At 42.5% G+C, this 22,340-nt stretch overlaps 2 protein-coding genes across 2 annotated transcripts; both read left to right on the top strand.

Moving 5' to 3' along the window:
- The first annotated feature begins 6,122 nt into the window (after nt 1–6,122).
- tph2 (tryptophan hydroxylase 2 (tryptophan 5-monooxygenase)) lies at nt 6,123–17,559 on the top strand. The gene is made up of 11 exons (XM_070830178.1): nt 6,123–6,281; nt 9,981–10,115; nt 10,688–10,871; nt 11,359–11,459; nt 12,161–12,228; nt 12,913–13,109; nt 14,232–14,367; nt 15,275–15,401; nt 15,492–15,587; nt 15,909–16,042; nt 17,092–17,559. Exons 1-11 carry the CDS (start codon nt 6,123–6,125, stop codon nt 17,264–17,266), a joined length of 1,512 nt encoding a protein of 503 aa, XP_070686279.1. The 3' UTR covers nt 17,267–17,559.
- A 2,145-nt stretch (nt 17,560–19,704) lies between these two features.
- LOC139201159 (P2Y purinoceptor 6) lies at nt 19,705–20,751 on the top strand. Its single transcript, XM_070830411.1, has one exon. It carries the CDS (start codon nt 19,705–19,707, stop codon nt 20,749–20,751), a length of 1,047 nt encoding a protein of 348 aa, XP_070686512.1.
- The last annotated feature ends 1,589 nt before the right edge of the window (nt 20,752–22,340 follow it).

Here is a 22,340-nt window from a genome sequence, read left to right as displayed (position 1 = left end):
CGGGGGAGGCGGGCGATGAAGGTCACGGTGAAATGACAGGAAGGAGGCGTTCAGTGTCCCATGGGGGGGAGCACCAGAGAGCTGAAGGGGCTGGGGGGGGGCAAAGATACTGCAGGAGGTGAACTAAACACAGACACGAAGCACATACTGAATCACTCAGTGTACAGCTGCTGACTAATCAATCAATCAATTAGTCGGCAGCTATTAAGTGATGCACTGACTATTTTAATAACTGATTTATCGGTTTGAGTCATTTTTAAGAAAAAAACACACATTTCTCTGATTTCTTTTCTCCTTTATGATGGTAAATTTAGTATTTTTGAGACGTTTGAGGTTCATCTTTTTTTTTTTTTTGGGCTTTGGGAAACACTGATGGACGCTTTTCAAACCTCACAACTGATTGATTAATTGAGAAAATAGTCGACAGATTAATCCAAAGTGAAATTAATCTCTTCTCACTTCTACAGGATGTCATTATCTCTGATGTCCATCCAGAACAAACCTCCATCTAGACATCACACATACAAAAGACGCTGCAGAACCTGCTTGAGAATATCATGTTTTTAGGGTTTTCTCCAGTATCAAAGTTATCCAGTGACACTAGCCTGCACGTCCGAGGGTGCTCCTGCAAACAGGAACAGCTAACAGATGATTCTGCAAACTTTTAATGGTGCCAATTTGACAAAATATCGACGAACGGGGCTCAAAGATAATAGCAGCACCTACCTGTTGTTACTTCAGCACATGTGTGGAGCTTTTACTGTGTCTTGCTCTCCTGATGTATTTTCTTTTTTCATGTTATGTTGGTTCCCACATTAAGCTTAATGTTAACACTTTCCTCTAATGTCACACTGAAGCTGCAGCAGAAGGGAAAAATTCAGCTCCGGATGGGGTTTAAACGAGAGGAAGAGCACGTTTAATAGGTTGGAAATGAGCCCGCCCTCCTCCGCCGACAGAAATCCAGCCTGAACGGAGCTCTAGACGGGCAGAGCGTCGTGTTGTGGCCTGTGATGTGTTTTATCTCCTCTGGCAGTGAACTCCAACCACATCAGGTGCGGCGTTTAGTCCCAACCGGACGTTTTATCGGCTGCGTATTTACACTCGTGATATTTTCTCGCAGCACAGCCCCGCGCTCATTTTAACAAGACAAACTTGTGAAGCTGCTCGCCCGCCGTATCACAAAGATCAAGCTGTTATAACTCTATTTACATAACCTCCTCTCAGTATTAATCAGCTGATATGACATTGGTCATTCCATGCAAAGTGGAATAACATATGATGTTAATGTGCCCGGTGGAAAAGCAGTTTCCCCTTGACGTGTGAAGAAAATGTTGATTTGTGTTTTTTTTTTTTTTTTTTTTTTTTTATGACGACGCTGATGAACCGATGCAGGTCATGTTATTTACTTAAAGGAATACTGTGGCATTTTAGGAAATAATTGGGTTTCTTGCTGGGAGTTAAACAGGAAGATTGACAGGTGTAGATGAAGGTTTAAGAACAGAGACAACAAATTAAAGGGTCATTTAAGTTTATCGTACCTTCAGTCTTATTTTCGGGCTGTCGGACATCTTTTTCTTTTTTTTCTTTTTTTAATAACATTTTCAAGAAAACAAGTCAAGTATTTATCCAAATGTTGCTCAAATTGTACCAGAATTTCTAGAAAATCACCAAAATAAAGAAGGTTAGAAGGCTGAATCGCTTCCTGGGAAGGGAATCTGAGTCCAGAACAGGAATGGCGGACTCCGCCACTAATATTGAGCAATTTATAGATATAGATAATTACTAAATGTAACAACATTGATTGGGAAAAACTGACCATAAATACTATTATTGAAACCGTAATCTGAAAGATTAAGACTTTAATGTGAATCTGCTCATTTAACTCGCAGCAAGAAAACTGAATGTTTACTTCCAATATGTGAAAATATTCCTTTAAAACCAACACAAGCACCTTTTTTGAATCAAACCTCATGCTCTGCTGTCACAGTCTGATGTGAAGTCAGTTTCATTCCAAAGTGAGACAACTGACAACTTTATTATAGCAAAATGATTGACAGGGAAATAAATGTGGTTATTGATAAAGTGAACAGTTATCTGGAGCTTTTAAGAAATCAGATTAAACTGTGGATGTTGAGTATTTTGGAATGAAACTGTTCACACTCACAGCTTTAATGACACAGACTGCTTTTACTTTATTTTCTAAATCCTGATGGAGCTCTGAGATGTTTTTTTTTTGCTGCAGGTTTAATTATTTGTGATTTCAGCTCTTTTCATGTAATCAATTGAACACTTTGGGCAATAAAACGATTTCAGGAGCTTTTTTTTTTTTTTTTTTTTACTTTTCCTTGTAAACAACCTAATCCCCTTAATCCAGTCAAAGCTTAAGAACCAGACATTCATTTATTTGTTTGAACGCGACAAAGCACGTTAATCAGAGAAAGAAAAACAAGATGTAAACATGCCAGACTTAACAAAAATACTAATTTACATCAAAAACAGACTTATTACAAGTGACAATAACAAATACAAATGTACAAATACACTGAAGATGAATTGGAACAGAAATAAGACAAAATTCATTGATCACACTTCTGGTTGGAGGAGACCAAATACAGAGCTAAAGCAGTGAACTTAATTCTTAAAAAGATGATAATATGTTTACAACTGGTTCTGCTGCACAAAAACATAATTTAAAGTAGCTTCTAAATACAAACTGTAAGGGATCAAAAATGGAACCCTGAGGAACCCCACAAGTAAAAACAGACTCTTTAATGGGGCGATCATGTTGCTTTGTGACCACATTAACTTTATAAGCTGATGAAATAAAATAAAATGTTTTGTTTTCAGCTTGTGCAGCCGCTCAGATGGCCAAAATAAATCTATTAAAAGAGGCTTAGTGACACATTACGTTTACTCCAGCTGATTTATTTTCACTTTTAACAAGCAAAATAACACAATTATTTACCTGAGGTCAAAGACTGTAAGACGCCATCGTCACAATAAATCCAAAAATAATTTAAAACAAGATATTAATAGCTCTAACACATTAATTTGTCATTGATTAATTGTTTGTGTCCTGCATGAGGAGACACATTACTCCACTGATCTACAGGTGGCGCTAAAGCTCCAAGAAAGACAGCAATGTGCTATCAAAGGAGAAGAAGAAGAGGAGGAGGACCGTCAGCTAGTAAACATGGATGCCAACAATGCAGGTTTTTTAAAAATCATCTTTGGAAAATTATTAATGAAGAAAGAAATACATTCAACATGTTTGTTCGATCAGTGAGTCCACAGGGAGCTTTAAAGGAGCAGTGCGTAGGATTCAGTGGGATCTATTCTAATTATGTTTTCAGTTGTGATTAATCATCCAAAATTAAGAATCTTTGTGTTTTTGTTTTTTACTAAATCAGATTTACAGACGTCTCTGACAATGTAAGTCTATGGAAAAACATCTTTTTGGGCCCAGTGACCGACCCGGAAGTTGAAATTGCACAACTTGGACAGTAAGTGAAGTTTTCCTCAAAACCTGTACCCACTTCTCCGGGTGTGAACAGTGTTTCAGCGCTCCCGTTGTTGTCAGCGGTTATCTAGAGAGCAGATATCGGGGTCGTGACATCCTCGGCTGATCTCCCCCAACAGATACCTTCATATTAATGTAAGAAGAATTTAGAATAAAAAGCTAAATCGTCGACAAACGATAGAAGTTGGGTTCCAAGATCGCGTTTCGATCAATGAGTTCTCTCCACGCTTCAACACGATTGGTCGACTACTCCGACGACACTTCCTGTACCAAAACTTTGTCCACAGATTTAGGATAAAAAATACATATATGTGTTTATAGTGATTAAGTTGTAATAATCGATCGTCTCGTTGGCAAGAAAGCAAATCAAAATGTTAAATCAATCCATTAAAACACCACGTGATGTGAGATAACGCTCCTGTTAAACATCATCAATAATAAAATCATTAATATTCACAGCTGAACAGACACAAACACAAACAAACAAAACCCCCACGAAGGTTTTCATTAACGCCTAGAAATGATTTTCGTTTTATTCAAATTCATCTTTCATTCATGAGTCTCTGCAGAAATGTCAGAGCTGCAACTGAAGAACTCGCTCGGCTCCAAATGTCGCTTCAGCTGCTTTCATGTGCGTGATGGACGTCCCCTCTTCCCTCCTCCTCCCCCTTTGATGGGAGACATTTGGTGTTGAAGGCGGAGGAAGGTATCACCTGCGATCTGCTCATAAAGCTGCTTCAGAGTCAGAACAAAGCAGCCGGAGCTTCTCCTGCCGTCTCACCGTGCTTTCATTTCCTGTGTGGCAGGAAATTGTCTCAGCACACGGCCTGATAGCGCCGCCGGCCACCACTTATCAGCCGCCGCTTATCAGCCATCTCTCAGGGCTTTATTGAAGTGGAGGCTGCTTTGTGTGCACCGATGCCTGACTGTCATTCACGCAGCTTCACCTGAGCTCGGCGAGGCGAGGAGAGACTCCAGAGACGAAACAACAACAATCAGCCTGTTTACCTGCTGCAGAAACTCTCTGAGCTGCATAGAAACAGATATAAACACAGAAAAAAGAGCACAGAGGAGTGTTTGGCTCAATAACAAGACAAAAGATTTTATTTTGCATGTTGAATATCGTAAAAAATAAATATTTCTCCTCTTATTTTCATCCCTCCCTCATTCCTGGTCCTAATATTCATCAGAAAAAGGAGATTCGTTAAAAAACACTTTGCTGTAAATGAGTCAGTCCAATTGTTTTTAACGGTTGTTTGATCATATAGATCAAAAATATGGCTTCAGAAACACTTCATTTATCTTTTAAGTCTTCTTTCTCAATGCAGGACTTTCACTTGTGGTTAGAGAAAGAGAGTTTTGTGACCCTAAAGGTTGCGGTTTAATCCCAGAATGCACCTCTCTTATACACTATCGTGTATAATTTTGATAAACTGTATTTTATTTCACATATAAGCTTAAGGCGAGAGAAATAATGTGTTTTTTTTAAACAAAAATATTCTAGTTTGACCCCAATAAATGGCCCAAAAAGCACCAACCATCTGACATATCATGCAAAATGGCGGACAGGTCTGGGTGTGACACACGTGCTCACCAAGTGTCATCTTTCTAGGGCAAAGCCAAAGGGGGGGGCTTCGGCTGTGAAAACAACGGTGACATATTTGCCAATTTTCATGAGTTTCTGAGTCCCGTCCCCCCCTCCTGCACCTCCTCGTTTCCCCGCCGACGCGTCCAAATAAATCTAATAATACGAAAACCTGCAGCTTCCTGTTTAAATCTTATTAAATTCTTAAATATAAAACATCAAATCACACAGATGTTGTTTTGGGAGTTTTCTTCCTTTAGTCTGATGAGAGGATGGGAGGAGCATCAGCAGCTCCCCTCCTCATCCTCCTTCCTCTTCATCCTCCTTCCCTTCCGTTGCACTATTCAACCCCACCAGACTCCATTGACAAAAATGGTAATTTTCCCTGGCAGAGCCTCAATTTGTTAGTTTGTCTATGTTGTTGTGTGTAACATAAATATTGTGTTGCATCTGAATTTCTCATTTAAAACACCAAAGTCACACAATATCACCTGCAGCTTCCTGTTTACGTGTGTGTGTGTGTGTGTGTGTGTGTGTGTGTGTGTGTGTGTGTGTGTGTGTGTGTGTGTGTGTGTGTGTGTGTGTGTGTGTGTGTGTGTGTGTGTGTGTGTGTGTGTGTGTGTGTGTGTGTGTGTGTGTGTGTGTGTGTGTGTGTGTGTGTCGTGATGCTGCTCTTCGTCGTCTCAGGACATAAATCTTATTAAATTCTTAAATATAAAACATCAAATCACACAGATGTTGTTTTGGGAGTTTTCATCCTTTAGTTTAGCAGCAGCAGAGTTTGATGAGAGGATGGGAGGAGCATCAACACTCCCCCCTCTCTCTCTCTCTCTCTCTCTCTCTCTCTGCTCTTCATACAGACCTCCCCCTCCTCTCCCTCTGTGAGTATTTAAGAGGAGGCGTGCCGGCGTTGGGCCGGCGTGGGGCCGACCGAGCGTCTCAGAGCAGCAGTGTGAGGGCGGTGGAGCAGAGCAGAGCAGGCTGGAGCCGTGGTACTCGTACACCCACTGGTTCCCGATGGCCTCGTCCCACGTGATGAAGCACGGCCCGGAGCCAGTGCCCAGGATGCAGCCGGCCATGATGATGTTCTCCAGCAAGTACTGGGCCCGGAGGGGCATGTCGCTGGACTCGGCCATGTTCGACCACCAGCAGCAGCGCCACACCGGGGGGCAGATGGTGAGGGCAGGTCCTCCTCCTCTTCATCCTCCTGCTCTTCATACTACTCTTCATCCTCCTTCCTCTTCTTCCTCCTACTCTTCATCCTCCTCTTCTTCCACCTTCCTCTTCATCCTCCTGCTCTTCATCCTCCTTCCTCTTCTTCCTCCTTCCTCCTACTCTTCATCCTCCTCTTCTTCCACCTTCCTCTTCATCCTCCTACTCTTCATCCTCCTTCCTCTTCTTCCTCCTTCCACCTTCCTCTTCATCCCTTATCTCCATCCTTCCTCTTCATCCTTCTTCCTCTTCTTCCTCCTTCCACCTTCCTCTTCATCCTTCCTCTCATCCTCCTTCCTCCTCATCTTCCTTCCTCTCCGTCCTCCTTCCTCTCATCCTCCTTCCTCTCCATCCTTCCTCATCATCCTCCTTTCTCTTCATCCTCCTTCCTCTCATCCTCCTTCCTCCTCATCCTCCTTCCTCCTCATGCTCCTTCCTCTCCATCCTTCCTCTCCATCCTCCTTCCTCTTCATCCTTCTTCCTCTTTATCCTCTATCCTCTCCATCCTCCTTCCTTTCCGTTGCACTATTCAACCCCACCAGACTCCATTGACAAAAATGGTAATTTTCCCTGGCAGAGTCTGGGAGTTGCTGCTCTCCTGCTGCCTCAGTTTGTTAGTTTGTCTATGTTATTGTGTGTAACACAAATATTGTGTTGCATCTGAATTTCTCATTTAAAACACCAAAGTCACACAATATCACAGATATACTAACTGATGGAGGCAGCAGCAGACCAGCAGCTCCTGTGTTCTGTCCTCTAAAATCCCTGTTTTAGTGAATGTAGTCTGGTGTGTGTGCTGTTTGTGGTTAAACCAAAAGGATCTTCCAGGTCTCTCTCTGTAGGGATCCTTTCCATGATGCTGTCACACACTGGGTTGGTAATTAGAGGTTGCTTATTACAGTCAAACTAGAGGGCGCTGTTTCACCACATTGGTATCAAACATGCGGCGGTGAGGAGACATTTAGTGTTTGAAGAGTCAGAGTCACTTCTTTGTCACATGTTGCTGCTGTTTTTGTGGTAAAAGTTTTCATAATCAAACGTTTTATTTAGAAGAGGAAGGTAACGGCTTTAACGCCGATAACAGCTTCACATCCCATCAGGAGCGTTTCAGAGAGTTTTTCCTGCTCAGATTTAGCTGGTTTGGTCTTTAAACTGATGTTGGAGCTTCTAACAGGATCAAACAGGCTGTGCTTCTTCTTCTGCTGCTTTAAATGTGTTTCTTGGATGTACTTCCTGCTTTGTTGTGCTGCAGCTACAGACAGCAGCTAAAGTCAAAGTCAGAGTGTTTCTCCACCACTGACAGGCTGCACGGGGGCTTTTATTTTGAAAACTGAGCTGATTCTCTTTGCAGTTTGTCTGTCTGACTTCCTGTCGCCTCCTCTGCTCTGAGCTGCTTGACGCGGCGTCCGTCAGAAACAGACCAGGAGCGAATCTTTAGCGGAGCGCCGAGACACTGGTGTGGTTTGAGGCGCTAACCAGACGCTCCTGTTGGGATTTAGCCCTCAGGAAGTCAGGTGGGGCAGGTAGTCTCACCTGTGACACCAAATACATTACATTCATACTGACAACTACTAAACAACCAGACAAACACACTTATATCACTGAGAAACTGATTTGGTGTCTCCAGCTAAAAATCCTTTTACTAAAATCACATGTTTTACTGAAACTCCATTAATAAATAATAATAATAATAATTAAAGAGTGTCGTCATGATTGCTAAAACTAAGGAGGATCAGAACCAGGCGCATCATCGGGAATGATCAATGTGATCATGTGACGGCGTTGTAGCCACAGGTGAGGTTAAAGAAGGAGGTTAGTGATGCGTTCAGGATCCTGCTGAAGCTGCTGAGAAGTGTGACGAGGAGTTTTCCCACTTTTCCCAAGTTTACGTACAAGGGTGTTTCTCAACCTGCCATTTTACCCAGGATGCATCGGGTGTTGGCTTGTGTGGACCGCAGCAGTAGTGGAAAATGGCAGACGAAGCATTAACGACAGTTTTAATTTAGAAAACACGACAATCGATACGTTACAGGATGTAGTTTTAAGGCTTTTATGCGAGTTTATAGTTTTTAAATTTAAAATCTGTGGACTTCTGAGTCTGAGCTGTTGAGAAAGGCCCCAAGTTTATGTGCAGACTAACTGATTCAAAACCTATAATCAATTAGCTGAGCCCACACAAAGGGACAAAAGGTGGTTCTTTTGTTTTGGAGGAGATGCCTGCATGTGTGGAAACATCTTCTTTGTGTCTGTCTGTCCATCCGTAAAGACCGTAAACGTCCCGTAAACGATTGATTGCTACATAAAGAGAAAAGCTGATCAGCTCCAGCACCTCGTCACAGCACAAATACTGAATTAATGGGTGTGTTTTTTCCTGCACGAGGCTCTGCAGGTCTTTGTTTTTGCCTTCCAGTCCTCAATCAGGGAACAAAACCCCTCTGCAGTCAACAACACATAGATTTTTGTATTTATTCTTTTTTTTTTAATTATTATTTTCAACGTCTATCCAGCACAAGTGCACCTGTGAATGAATCATAGATGAATAAATGCTGTGGCAGCTCTCAGAGACAAAGAAAAAAAGAGGAAGCTTGTTAAAATCTTCCTCGGCTGCTCAGTGTTTTGTTTGAGCTGCAGTAAAGAGGAAATTTAACGCCGTCGACGTCAGATAGCATCTGCTGCCTGATTGATGTTACAGCTTATCAATACATCAGCGGTGTGTTTGTCTTTGTCGGGCTGCAGATATCAGGCTGCCCGAGTTCTGCTGCTGTGACGACGACAGACGACAAAATAGAGCCTGAGCTCATCGGTTATCTTTACATTAGCCTCATTAGCCTCATTAGCCTCATTAGCCTCATTAGCCTCATTAACGGGATTTAACTGTGTGTTTGAAGGCAGTGATTTGTCCCACAGCGAGCCAATTATCAGTGAGTCCTAATCAATACCAAAAGCTGAAATATGATCAATAGAAACACTTTGAAATATAATTATATTAATATAAAAACTATCAAACACAACCTGAGACTGATCAGAAGAATTATTAGACATAAATATTATTTTAAAGATGTTTTTCAGTATTCAATATTATTATAGTCAATATTAATCAATCATTGATTGATAGATTTTTTTAAAGATTTATTTATTTATGTTTTTTTTACGTCATGTTGTTTGTTGGTGCTGTTTTACCTCAAACTGTCTAACTAACGGACTAACTAATTAAGTAACTGAATGATTTACTAACTAACTAACTGAATGACAGACTGACTAATTCACTAACTGACTAACTATCTGATTAACTAACTGACTGACTGACTGACAAACTATTTAACTAATTAAGTAACTGATTGAGTAACTAACTAACTAACTGAGGTGAAAACATTTTTATAAATCAGTGTTTTAATTAAAGAGTTTGTTCTTAACAAAGTTGTTTAAGATGCTGAAAATAAAAGTCGTTGTTTTTTGAACAGAGTTTGGTTTAGTGTCAACACTGTGTGTGTGTGTGTGTGTGTGTGTGTGTGTGTGTGTGTGTGTGTGTGTGTGTGTGTGTGTGTGTGTGTGTGTGTGTGTGTGTGTTGTGTGTGTGTGTGTGTGTGTGTGTGTGTGTGTGTGTGTGTGTGTGTGTGTGTGTGTGTGTGTGTGTGTTGTGTGTGTGTGTGTGTGTATGTCCAGTCCAGGCGTCCGTCCTTCTGTCCGATCAACGAGGCGCCGGGTAAAGAGAGCGCTGAGGATTCTGGGAAGACGGCGGTGGTGTTTTCTCTGAAGAACGAGGTCGGCTGTTTGGTCAAAGCGCTGCGACTTTTCCAGGTGAGAAGAAGAAACTCTTGGGGGGGGGGGTTATCACCATGACGACTGGATCCTCACCTGCTGTGATCCTCCTCCCCCCTCTCCCCTCCTTCTCCCCTGTTTCTGCTTCTCCCATCTCCTTCCCTTCATCCACCTCCCCTTTCCTCCCCTCCTCTCCTCCACTAATCTCCTTCCTGCTTTCCCCTCCTCTCCTCTCCTTCTCCCGTTTCATCCCCTCCTCACCCTCCTTCCTTCCTCTCCCATCCTCCCTCTCCTCCCCCTCTCTCCCTCCCTCTCCTCCTCCCCTCTCCCTCCTCCTCTCCCCTCCTCTCCCCTCCTCCCTCTCCTCCCTCTCCCTCTCTGCTTCCCTCCCTCCTCACCTCTCCTACCCCCCCCTCTCCTCCCCCTCTCTCCCTCTCTCCTCCACTCCCCCCCCTCTCTCCCTCCTCCTCTCCCCTCCTCCCTCTCCTCCCTCTCCCTCTCTCCTTCCCTCCCTCCTCACCTCTCCTACCCTCCCCCTCCCTCTCCCCCCCCCCCTCTCCCTCTCCCTCCTCCCCCCCCCCCCCCCCCCCCCCCCCCCCCCCCCCTCTCAGGAGAAGCGGGTCAATCTGAACCACATTGAGTCTCGGGTGTCTAAACGAGTCTCTAACGAGGTCGAGATCTTCGCCGACTGCAGCTGCAGCAAGAAGGAGTTCAACGAGCTGCTGCAGCACCTGAGAGATCACGTCAACATCGTCTCCTTCAACACGCCTGCACACGTGTGGTCAGCTGAGGCAGGTGGGAACACCTGGGGAACACCTGGGGAACACCTGGGGAACACCTGGGGAACACCTGGGGAACACCAGGGGAACACCAGGGGAACTGATCAGATTTTATTGATACCAGTGTCATTATTGATACCAGCTGAAGTCTCACTGTTTCCAGCATCAACGCAACAAATGAAATTAAACTGACTTATGAAATAAACATCTGAATAAATTACAGCGCTGCTTTGAAAACAGGAAATATAAAACTCCCCTTTAACAAATTCCTCCTCACCAGGAAGAACAAAAATCCCTCTTAACAGGATTAAACTCCAATTTAACAATTAAGGAAATCAAAAACATGAAAATATAGAGTATTGATAATGAAACACACACACACTGTATCTGTCATTACTATTATTTCTAATGAAAGAGCCTGATAAGTAATGAGAGGTGTCCACACATTCAATAGTTCAATAGTTTAACACTGTTGTTCTGCTTCTGATCTCCTGTTGAATCAGACGGAGACGACGTCCCGTGGTTCCCCATGAAGATCTCCGAGTTGGATCAGTGCTCCCACCGAGTGCTGATGTACGGATCTGAACTGGACGCCGACCATCCCGTGAGTTTCATTCATGCTTTACAGGATCAACCTTTAAAGTTCAATTACAACAAATTATAGTACGATACGATACAGGATATTTTTTTTAATCTTACAAATATTAAATCTCAGAGTGTTTGACAGCATTATGGAAAGGATCCCTACAGAGAGAGACCTGGAAGATCCTTACTATCGCTCTCTGCACACACACCAGACTCCATTGACAAAAACAGTGATTTTAGTCCACAGAACATGGGAGTCGTTGCCTCAAGAGGTTAATTTGTTTGTGTTACTGTATGACTTTGGTGTTTTACAGGGTTACTTTGGATCCAGACTAAGCCTTTAAAACACCAAAGTCCCCACACAAAATTAAAAAAAACATGCTAAGTCTTGTGTTCTGCAAGGTAAAATTCGTATTTTTGTCAATGGAGTCTGGTGACCTTGAAAAGGTGATTTACTGGACCATTGCCGAAGCTTTTTCTTAGTCATTTTGACACCAAAATAGAGCCCAAGTTTAAAAGAAAAAACTACTGCCAACCTATAAAATAAAGACTGTATATTTTGGACAGGTTTGAACGTGTTAGTGACTAAATCAATCGAGTATGTGAGGAAGAGGATGATCGATTCAAGACGACATTCATGACAAGAAGAACGTGTGTTTACGAAAAGTGTTAAAATTTTGAATCACGTTTTATTTCTCTTGACTTCTTCCTTCCTGTCAGGGTTTCAAGGACGAGGTTTACCGTCAGCGCAGGAAATACTTTGTGGAAGTGGCCATGAATTATAAATTGTAAGTATCTTCCTGCCTGGTTTTTGGGAAATTTTCCCATCTGATGTTTTTTTAACATAATTAATCATAAAGCAATCAATGGATCGGTGGAGAAAATAATCACCAGCTGCAGTTTGATACTAAATAGAGGAAAAATAATCTAATGATAGAATATAAATATAAATATAAATAAAATAAAATAGAATAATAAATAAATAAAATAAAATAGAATAATACATAAAATAAAATAAAATAGAATAATAAATAAATAAAATAAAATAGAATAGAATAATACATAAATAAAATAAAATAAAATAGAATAATAAATAAATAAAATAAAATAAAATAGAATACAAAATAAATAAAATAAAATAAAATAGAATAAAAAATAAATAAAATAAAATAAAATAGAATAAAAAATAAATAAAATAAAACAAATAGACATACATACAGTTATCACTTTTCTGCTCCACTACTTTTACTTTTAATACTTTAAGACTCTTATACTTAAGTGACATTGCAAATGCAGGACTTTTATTTGTAGTATTTTTACTCATCAGTAGTATTTTTACTGCAGTAAATGATCTGAATACTGTCCGACTCTGTTCTGGATAAAAAAAGTGATTCATACTTTGTGTTCATTGGTTTCTCATGATATAAAATGTCTGTCTGTCTGTCTGCCTGTCTGTCCCCCCCCCCCTCCAGCGGGCAGCCCATCCCTCGTATCGAGTACACGGCGGAGGAGATCCGGACGTGGGGGGTGGTCTTCAGGGAACTGACCAAACTGTACCCGACCCACGCCTGCAGAGAATACCTGAAGAACCTGCCGCTGCTCAGCAAACACTGCGGCTACAGAGACGACAACATCCCCCAGCTGGAGGACGTCTCGCTGTTTCTCAGAGGTTTTCGCCCTTAATGTGTATATATACGACCACCAAAGGGTCCCTGTGATCCTGCAACCCCCCCGAGAAGGTCCAGGGGGGAGGGACAGTAAACCACAACAGAAAGGAGAACACAGGAAACCAGGGATTTATTCACAAACTCAGACATAAAGTGCCACTAAACAGAAAAGCCTGTAGTCTGTATAAACAGAGGAACAGTCACAACACAACAATCAACGTTAATTTAAACATTTAACACAAAGAGAAAGAAAACAGAGCGTCTAAAGCACGATAAAGTTCTCTTCAACCCTTTATGACCTTCCATAGAACAACATCTTTACATCTGTACAGGCTGTTTTCTGGAGCATTTTAATCAACACAACCCTTCTATCAATCGCTAAAAAGTCCAATAAACCATTTTTGTTTTACACATGTTTCTAAATACAGAAATGTCTCAGCTGTCTCCCTCTAAATGTGTCTGGATCATAATGTTTTTGTTGTGTTTGCTTTATACTGGATTTCTGCTACAACACATTAGTGGAAGGAAACGGCGCTCTGGGACATGAGAGTGTGACTCCTCTGGTTTTATATGCAAAAAGAATTATTGATCCGTCTTATTTAACAGTTAATTACACTAATTTATCTGTTAACTTCTATATTTCAGCTTTCTTTGATTATTCTCAAATGTAATTGGACATAAAATGGTTGCAGTTTGGTTATGTTTAGGCGCAGAGAACGTGGATTGGGTTCAAATGTTATTTACAGAAGTGAAATTAGGCTACATAAAGTATGTGACTTCAGTTTGGTTAGGTTTAGGCACCAAAACTGCTTTGGTTAGGTTTCCTGGTTTGGATTAAAAGCTCAAGTCAAATCCAAATATAAAACATAAATATTTGTGTGAAATGGTTGATAGTTTTTTTGTAATGAGCAGGATGATGCACAGGAAGTGGCTTCATTACTGCAGAATGAACCCACGGTCATGTTACCTGTGCAGAGCAGCTCCCGGAGGATCCGTAGTAACCAGGAAACACGTTCACACATGTTTACACAACACTCAAAGGATCAATAAGCTGTTTAAAGAATATTAATCATGTGATATGATTGTGTGTAATTGTATTTTATGAGTTGACTTGTGTGTTTCAGAGAGATCTGGTTTCACGGTTCGACCGGTCGCAGGTTACCTGTCTCCCAGAGACTTCCTGGCTGGTTTGGCCTACAGAGTGTTCAACTGCACCCAGTATGTCCGTCACAGCACCGACCCGCTCTACACACCTGAACCGTGAGTACACCTGCACCTGAGACGGGTGTTCTTATCGTATCTCACTAAAAGGGCTTGTTTTAGCCACTCTGCACACACACACCAGACTCCATTCACAAAAACAGGGATTTAAACCTCACAGAACACAGGAGCTGCTGCCTCGACTGATTAGTGTTGGATCCAAACTAACTGTTTAAAACACTAAAGTCAGACAGTTCTTTAATAAGCTGCAGGTGAGAAATACAGATTAAATATTATATCTGGTGGGAAGATAACACACTCAGGTGTTTTGTTGTAATCTGTAATTTCAGTTTGATTTATTAAACATTAATATTGTTTAAACATAACATCAAATTAAATTCATTATCAGCACCAATTCATTTGAGCTTCTCTCAGTTTCTTCGTTATGTTTTGTCATTTAATTACTTTGACTGCATTTTCTTTTGGTTTAACCACAAACAGCCGTTAAACCGCTGCCTTCAAAGACACCAGACTCCATTCACAAAAACACTAATTTTAGCTCACTGAACACATGAATGACCAGCAACTCTGCTGTGTTGCTTTAGTGAGTTAACAAAACTCACAAAAACTAAAATTACATAGAAAATGTTCCCAGTTTTCTTCTTTGTCAGTTTATTTTGTTTATTTTTAGGCTGCGTCTTATTGTTGTTGCTGTTGTCTTAAATAATAGTTTTTTGTCCTGTTTTTTAAAAATGTTCTGATGTTTTCTTTACTTCTGGTGCGTTTTCTAATCTTGCCCCTGACAAAACTCCTTAAAATGAATAAACACTAAACAAAAACTAAAAAAAGAATAAAATAAACCAGCAAACCTGCTTAAAAAACTAATTCTGACTAAACTGAAGATGACTAAAACTATAATAACCTCCATCTCATTAGTGTGTGTGTCTTATTTCTTGTCGTGTGTCAGTGACACGTGTCACGAGCTGCTGGGTCACGTCCCGCTGCTCGCCGACCCGAAGTTCGCTCAGTTCTCTCAGGAGATCGGCCTGGCGTCTCTGGGAGCGTCTGACGAGGACGTTCAGAAACTGGCCACGGTGAGCGTCCTCAGGATTAAACATTAATATTATTATTATTATTATTATTGATCTGCTGTCTGATCAGTCGGACTTGTGTGTTTTGAACAGTGTTATTTCTTCACTATCGAGTTCGGACTCTGCAAACAGGACGGACAGCTGAGAGCTTATGGAGCCGGTTTACTGTCGTCTATTGGAGAGCTGAGGGTAACACACACACACACACACACACACACACACACACACACACACACACTCCTCCGCTCCCTATCGATTGATCTGACTGTTGTTTTCATTATAAACTGATGAGTTCAATCATTTCCAGTATTATTTCACAAAATGTTGCCTCACAGTTGAGAAGCTGGAATTATTAATAACAATAAGATCATAAATTTAAACATTTCAGCACTAAAATAACATAAAAGTATTGAGAATTAAATTGTGTAAAAAACCCAAAAGTTAATACCATAAGATAAAAGTTATCATATTTTTTACCAGATTCGTTTCGTCTGCGTTTTTTTTTCCCAGCATGCATTGTCAGATCAGGCCTGTGTGAAGATGTTTGACCCGCGGACGACCTGTAACCAGGAGTGTCTCATCACCACCTTCCAGGATGTCTACTTTGTCTCCGACAGCTTCGAGGAGGCCAAAGAGAAGATGAGGTGAACGACAAGCACACTGATACTCACAGTAGGAGTTAGTACAGTAGGACTGACAGGCTCAGAGTGTTATTCTGAGTGTGTGACAGCATCATGGAAAGGATCCCTACAGAGAGAGACCTGGAAGATCCTTTTGGTTTAACCACAAACAGCACACACACCAGACTACATTCACTAAAACAGGGATTTTAGAGAACAGAACACAGGAGCTGCTGCTCTGCTGCTGCCTCCATCAGTTAGTATATCTGTGATATTGTGTGACTTTGGTGTTTTAAATGAGAAATTCAGATGCAACACAATATTTGTGTTACACACAAAAACATAGACAAACTAACAAATTGAGGCTCTGCCAGGGAAAATTACCATTTTTGTCAATGGAGTCTGGTGGGGTTGAATAGTGCAACGGAAAGGAAGGAGGATGAAGAGGATTTTAGCTCACAGGACACAGGAGCTGCTTGACTACTGCTGTTAGTTTGTTTCTGTTATTGTGTGACTTTGGTGTTTTATTGTTCCAGCACAATATTTGCATAACATAGAATAACACAAACAAACTAACTGATGGAGGCAGCAGCAGAGCAGCAGCTCCTGTGTCCTGTTCTCTAAAATCCCTGCTTTAGTGAATGTAGTCTGGTGTGTGTGCTGTTTGTGGTTAAACCAAAAGGATCTTCCAGGTCTCTCTCTGTAGGGATCCTTTCCATGATGCTGTCACACACTTAGAATAACACTCTGAGCCTGTCAGTGGATCAAACAAGCTCTTTTAGTGGACCTACTGTGATCAGGTGCAGTTGTCCCAAAGGATCACGTTGCAGCCTGTTTTACAGCTGCCAGCAGATGTAATCTACAGACACCAAAATGTGTGAATAAAAGGGTCCAGATTTAAAAATACCAAAGTTAATCTCGTCCTTGAACTCCAGCCAAAGAGTGGAAATGTTGTTTTGGCCAAAAGCTTCTGCTAAATAACGACACACGACATTAAAATGATGTTCAAAGACTCAAAGAAAAAGCTGTTTGACACCTGTCCTGCTGTGCTGACGGCCTCCTCTCTCCACCAGGGAGTTCGCTAAGACGATAAAGAGGCCGTTCTCTGTGTACTACAACCCGTACACTCAGAGCATCGACCTGCTCAAGGACACCCGCAGCATCGAGAACGTGGTGCAGGACCTGCGCAGCGACCTCACCACCGTGTGCGACGCTCTGGGGAAGATGAACACCTACATGGGCATCTGAGGCCCCCCCCACCCCCACCGTGCGTCACCTCTGGGCTCTGATTGGTTTAAAACAGCAGTGACACGCCACAACGCTTCTGCAGAGCATCACACGTTCATGTGTTCATGTTGCTTCCCTGAGATCAATGTAACAGTAACAGCTCTCATGGAGGGGTAATACACGCTGCTCCTAACGGCGTCATTCGTTGTTAATAATAATGTTTACCGATGCTTTATTGATCAGTTATAAGCAGTTATCGTTTGGTTGGCAGGTTGTGAAAAGCTGGTGGTGTATATCCTTTATTTTTTGGTAATAATGCAGTTGTAAATGTTTGTAATCCATCAATAAATGCTTTACTTTATAAAGGATGATTTATCAGAGTGGCACAAAAGTCAATTTAGAACTGAATCATGTTGTTTTAGGATCCCTGCAGAGACACAGACCTGTAAGATCCCTTTTGTTTAACCACAAACAGCCACCAGACTCCATTGATAAAAACAGTAATTTAAGCTCGCAGAACGCAGGAGTTGCTGGTCTACCGCCGCCTCAGTCGGTTAGTTTGTTTGTGTTGTTGTGTGTTCATAAACAAATGTTGTGTTGTATCTGAACGAACCGTTTAACCAACCAAAGTCACACAATAACACAAACAAGTTAATTGATCGAGGCAGCGTCAGACCAGCAACTACTGTTTGCTGCCAGGTAGAATTACTGTTTTTGTCAATGGAGTCTGGTGGCTTTGAAGAAAGCAGTGAAAATAGACTTTATACAGCATACACGTTAATAGATGTAGATTTTTTTTTTTATTCATGGCTAACAAGGAAAATCTAGAATATCACAGTGACACCCCCCCCCCACCCTCAGGTGCTGTGGACGGTAAACACAGACAATGTAAATGTTGTGTTCACCCACAAGTGTCGCTTTTCCTGAGACATTTGCATGCTGGGAAATGTTTCACAATCACAGACACGAGGGGTCCTGTTCTCAAACAAATGGACGATCCCTCCTCTATGCAAACTCGCTCTGGGAGTGTTTTGCGGCCTCTTTGTTTAAAGTGTGAAGGATGAAGAGCAGCCGGAGAGCAGAGAGACTCCTCGCAGCAGCCGACAGACATCCGTCTTCCTCCTGAAGGTCAGTTCATGCTCATTGTCTCTGTGGTTTGCCTCAGTGATCAGACAGAACGAGATGAAGCACTGCAAAACAAATGGGACGCATCGCTGCAGGTTCTTGATCATTAATTACGTCTCTTCTTTAAATGTAAATACAAAGAAAACCAGACAACTCTGCCCCATGATTCACAGCCAGACCACCAAAACACCACCAGACACCAGACTCCATAGAAGAAAACAGTGATTTTACCGCCAGAGCACATGCACTCAGTACGATGGTATGTGAGGAAGTGAGATTAGGAATTCTAATAAATATGAGAAATAATAATTTAAAAGAAAAAACATAATTAGATAAAAGTAGCATCAACTGTGTGGTACAACAGAACAAACCCAGAAGCTAGAAAGACCTTCTCACTTATTCTTTGACGGTGAAGGATAGATAGATAGATAGATCTGTTTTTGAAATTCTAATATTTTCATTTTATGTTCTTCTGTATTTGCATCATTTCAGTTTGGTTTGTTTGTGTATCATCCCTTTCGTACACACATGCGATGTCAGACACAGCGATCATCTTTCTGTCCGTTAGTTAATCCAGCTCTTCTAACATGAACGACTCAAACATCAGCTTAAAAAACAACAAATGCTAAAAGCAGCTCCGCCTGTTTTTGGCCTTTCACTTGGTGTCATAAACTGAGGAACGCTGGTTTGGTCATATTCTTAAAGCTCATCACCGCTGCTTCGCTCTCCTGCTGTGGGCGGCAGGATTAAAGCCCCACAAGGTGTCTGTCATCAGGAATTAAGGCCGAGAACCGTCCGATGGGTCAAAGAAGTATTTGACTTTCCCTGCCGACTATCAGATCTTCACCTGCATTTCAGTTCGGACGCATCACTCGCTCCTTCATCGTCCTATTTTAGCCAAATCTACTCATCGACTTCCATTAATCAGAATAAAGCTCCATTGGCCAAACGTGAACACGTACGAGGAAAAGAAGACAAGAGCAACAAAGCTGAACAAAATAAACATTTATGGTCAAAGTACAAAGTGAATATATTTGAAGTGTATGTTAAAAAAAAACTCTAAACTTTATTTACATATTTACATTAAAGGGATCAGCTGCTGCCTGCGTCAGCCCCTAAACTCCTGGAGGGTCACACGCTTTCCTTTTCTAGAACTTAAAGTGTTTCTGAATCTTGTTTTTCTTTCTTGTGACGCACTGACGTGATGGAAAGTTGTCCTGACTTCCTTCCAGGAGGAGGAAGCAGGTAAAACACACCACCATGACGTGATGATCCTGTAAAATGAGAGCATGAATGACTAAAACACACAGACTAGTTTAGTTTTCTCTGTAGAAATGATTCATCTGTCCTCATTTGCAGGAGACTCGGTCATGATGGGAAACCACAGCTCAGGTTCGGCCCCGTTGTCCGTCAATGACGGCAACATCAGCAGCAACGCCTCGCTCGGTGGAGGTCCGCCGCCATTCGACCTCCCCGCCGAGAATGACGACGGCTTGTTTTGGCAGTTGTTCTCCTCCACGGCGAGCTTCACAGAAATGATGAACCACTGCAGCTCAGAGAGCAGAGGGAAGGGCTGGCTAGGAGTGACGGTCGTCCTCCTGGTGACGGCCTTTCCGGCTAACGTGGGCCTGATGTGGCTGCTGCTGAACGGGAGGAGAGCCATGACGCCGTCTGAGGTGTTGGGGCTCAACGTGTCCGTCATGGGCGTCCTGTACGGCCTGTGCCTGCCTCTGGACGTCTACGCCGCCCTCCACGACATCTCTGAGACGAACCGCCGCTTCCGCCAAGCCCTGTTTGCCCTCAACATGTTCGGCCTCCCGCTGCTCCAGACCTGCATGTGTTTGGAGCGCTGCGTGGCGGCGGCCCGGCCCGTCGCCTACATCCGTCTGGGGAGGTGGGAGAACCGCGTGGCGCTGTGCGTCTGTGCCTGGACTCTCACCCTGGCCGTGGCCACGCTGAGGTATTTCATCGGCGAGTTTGCCATGACGCTGCCTTTGTCCGCCACCATCTCGCTGCTGTTCCTCGTCATGCTGCTGTGCCTGCTGGAGATCTCCTGGGTGTTGGGTCAGAGCGGCCCGGGCGAGGCCTCGGGGTCGAGCGTGCCGCTGAAGAGGCGAGCTCTGAAGAATATTCTGGCTGTGATGGTGCCGTCGGTCGTGGCGTACTCCCCTCTGGTGGCTCTGGTGCCGTACTTGGTCGTGATCTTATCCGACCACACGGGGACCATCAGCCCCGAGGAGTGCAACGTCCTGCAGCTCCTGCTGCTGTTCCCAAACTTCGGCCTGTTCATCGGCCCGACGTTCTACCTGTCGCGGGTCAGACAGGCGGCCTGCTGCTCCACCGCCAGGCTGAACCCAAACTCCAAAACACAGGCGGAGTAGATCAGATCCTGACTTCTGTAGACCTGCTTCCTTTATAGATAGATAGATAGATAGAAATACTTTATTGATCCCTGAGGGGAAATTCTCAGCAGCAAAATAGCAAAAGCGAGTAAAAGTGACCACCACCATGAATACAACAATAGATAAGCAGATAAAGTGATAAAAAAGAGGTTAACCCTCAGGTAACACCCATTTTTGACCTGTCACATCTCCAAAATACATTCTTTTGAATGGTGCAATACTTAAAAAAGAGGGAAGACAATAGGGAACCAATAACAATGCTCTAATGTGTCACATGCCTTTCAGGAGGCCATGTTGAAACATTTATTCAGACTTTTTCAAAGGAAAAAGCTTCGCTCCACAAAAAGGGTCTGGAAACATAATTTCCTGGCTCTTTACCATCTGGAAAAAAACACATATTCACACTAATAGGTGAATAAACCTTAGTTTTCGATAGTTTAATGCAATTTATTTGCTAATTAAATAATGGAAACTTGTTAAAATGCTTTTACATTTAAAATGCCGTATTGTAACCTGTTGAAGCAGTTGAATAGTTTACACACGTTTATGAAATAAATGATGTTCAAATTGAAAAATAAAGACCATTATGGTTCAATACCTACAGACAACGAACCCCCAAAACTAAAAAATTTATAAAATGTCTTTAGATTATGTTTATTTAGTCTATTTTAAGACATAAAAACACTCCAAAGATTTTTTTCCTAACTGTCCTCATGCTGTGTACCGTAGAGGGTTAGTGTGAGTTAAATAAAATAAAATAAAACTATAGTGCACGTTAAAGAACAGAAATACATGTTTATTTAAATCTTATTCTGAGTATTTGTAGAAGCTAAAGGAACAGTTCGTCTGTTCTGATCCTGTGTTTGGATGTTTTCTGCTTATTGTCCCGTCACTTTCCTTTGACTTCATTGCGATATGTGACAGTGTGACAGTGTCCCACATGGTGTCCATGAATCAGTGGACGAGGAGGCAGAGAGCCGAGTCCATCAATTCCTGAATATGGACACCTCGAAGGGCGTCGTCCTGCTTCCACCACGGTCAGTGCCGAAGAAAAGAAAACAGGACGATTCATTTCTATTTTCCACCTGCCAAGTGTCCAGAACAGGACGCTACGCCTCCGTCAGTATGTTTCACCTTCACAGCATCAGGAGAGCAGTTTTACATGTGAGAGGAGAAAATCACTCATCTGTCCCTGAAACCAAACATGCAAATCCTCCTGCAGCAGCAACAGGAGGTTTCAACTGCAACAAGTAGAGAATTAATCACTGATTACCATCTAATCAAGTTTAAAACCGTCCTCTCGTGGACCTTCGCATCACTTGTGGATGATTCACATCTCAGCTCTGAGACAGGACTGATTTATTCACACGTCTCTACATGAATAAAACAGACGCCGAGGTTTCTCTCCCCCACATCTCATCGTCAAGTCAGGTCCATCACTTCGGTGACCTCCACCCGCCCGTCCTCCCTCAGCGTCTCCACCAGCCGAGGTCGGCTCAGCGCCGTCCACAGGCGCTGCTTCAGCTCCAGGACCTGCGAGACGTAGTCCTGAAAATGAGAAGGCATCA

Source organism: Pempheris klunzingeri, chromosome 5, assembly GCF_042242105.1.
Source record: "Pempheris klunzingeri isolate RE-2024b chromosome 5, fPemKlu1.hap1, whole genome shotgun sequence".
Lineage (NCBI taxonomy): Eukaryota > Metazoa > Chordata > Actinopteri > Acropomatiformes > Pempheridae > Pempheris > Pempheris klunzingeri.
The sequence above is the reverse complement of the archived record's forward strand: the minus strand, read 5'-3'. Positions and strand labels throughout refer to the sequence as shown.